General features: G+C 35.4%; 1 protein-coding gene across 1 annotated transcript; it reads right to left on the bottom strand.

Annotated features, from left to right (window-relative positions):
• Positions 1-691: 691 nt before the first annotated feature.
• On the bottom strand, positions 692-1,060 carry LOC106873200 (peptidyl-tRNA hydrolase ICT1, mitochondrial). The gene has a single exon (XM_014920440.1). The coding sequence runs from the start codon at positions 1,058-1,060 to the stop codon at positions 692-694; it is 369 nt and encodes a 122-aa protein (XP_014775926.1).
• Positions 1,061-1,102: the final 42 nt, after the last annotated feature.

Below are 1,102 nucleotides of genomic sequence, written 5' to 3'. Positions count from 1 at the left end.
TGTAAGTGTTCCATTTATTCTAATTGTGTTTCTCGCTGAAGAAGACGAATCCAGAAATCGGTCCGATTCGGGAATACCGAATTTTTAGAATTTCTGTTAGCTTGGTTTCCTCGTTTCAACACGGTGTGTGTCCATAGTGAAGATATTGTATGTGGTTATACGATCTATTTTTCAGCATATTGGTATATAATTTTTTTTCCTTTGACCTTATTTATAATTGTTTATAATTTTCACCTTAAAAGGTATTTTAATATGCTGGTCACTGGTAGAATGATTTGAAAATTTTATCCTTATATTAAAAGAAAATGTATATATATATATATGAATATATACATAGATTCCAGGAGAAGTCTCTTTGTATTGTGATATCAAACACAGGCGAACTAGTCAAATCTGTTGTTGAAAATGGGGCAGCTTTCTCCTCACATGGAGACATAACCTGAAGATTGTCGTGACTGTTTCTTTAATGAATGTTCACGCTTGGCTTTGATTCTTAATCTTTGGGCCTTTGCTTTCCTTTCAGCTTTTATTTGAAGATCTTCAGAAGGCTCAGCTGGCTGGAAGCTGACTTTGAAGAACATATTCCGTAGCTTGTGCATGCAATCAGCTTGGTTCAGAAACTGTTTTCGTGTACGATCTGATGTCACTATAAGGAATCCTTCTTTGTTTATTTTTGTGCGATTCTCTTCTATCATTTTTGTCTTGATTCAGGATGGTATCCATGTTGCGGACTGAATATGAAACGTACTTCCACTTTTGTGTTAACTTTATTAACATTTTGTCCACCTGGCCCACTTGATTTCATATAACTGATTTGAAGTTTATCAATGGGAATATATCCTGTGAAGTTATTATCAGAATCTACGGAGGATTTCTTAGATGACGACGGAGAATATGGATCTAGATTACTGTTGGGGTAATGGCTCTGGAATGATTGCGCACTTTTGAAAGATACCACGGAATTGCAAGAAGAGAATGTCCGGACATTGCGGTTAAAAAGTGGGTTAAGAACATGTGAGTATATAAAGTTGGTGCAGATTCGGACACGAGATGTAGTCATGTTTACAATGGGATGCCATATATATATATGCATATATATATA

Source organism: Octopus bimaculoides, chromosome 13 (assembly GCF_001194135.2).
Source record: "Octopus bimaculoides isolate UCB-OBI-ISO-001 chromosome 13, ASM119413v2, whole genome shotgun sequence".
NCBI lineage: Eukaryota > Metazoa > Mollusca > Cephalopoda > Octopoda > Octopodidae > Octopus > Octopus bimaculoides.
Note: the sequence above shows the minus strand (reverse complement) of the source record. Positions and strands in the feature narration are given on the sequence as shown.

Bases quoted from the DNA above. Each gene is read 5' to 3' on its own strand.
- LOC106873200 (XM_014920440.1), bottom strand. From the start codon at position 1,060: ATGACTACATCTCGTGTCCGAATCTGCACCAACTTTATATACTCACAT.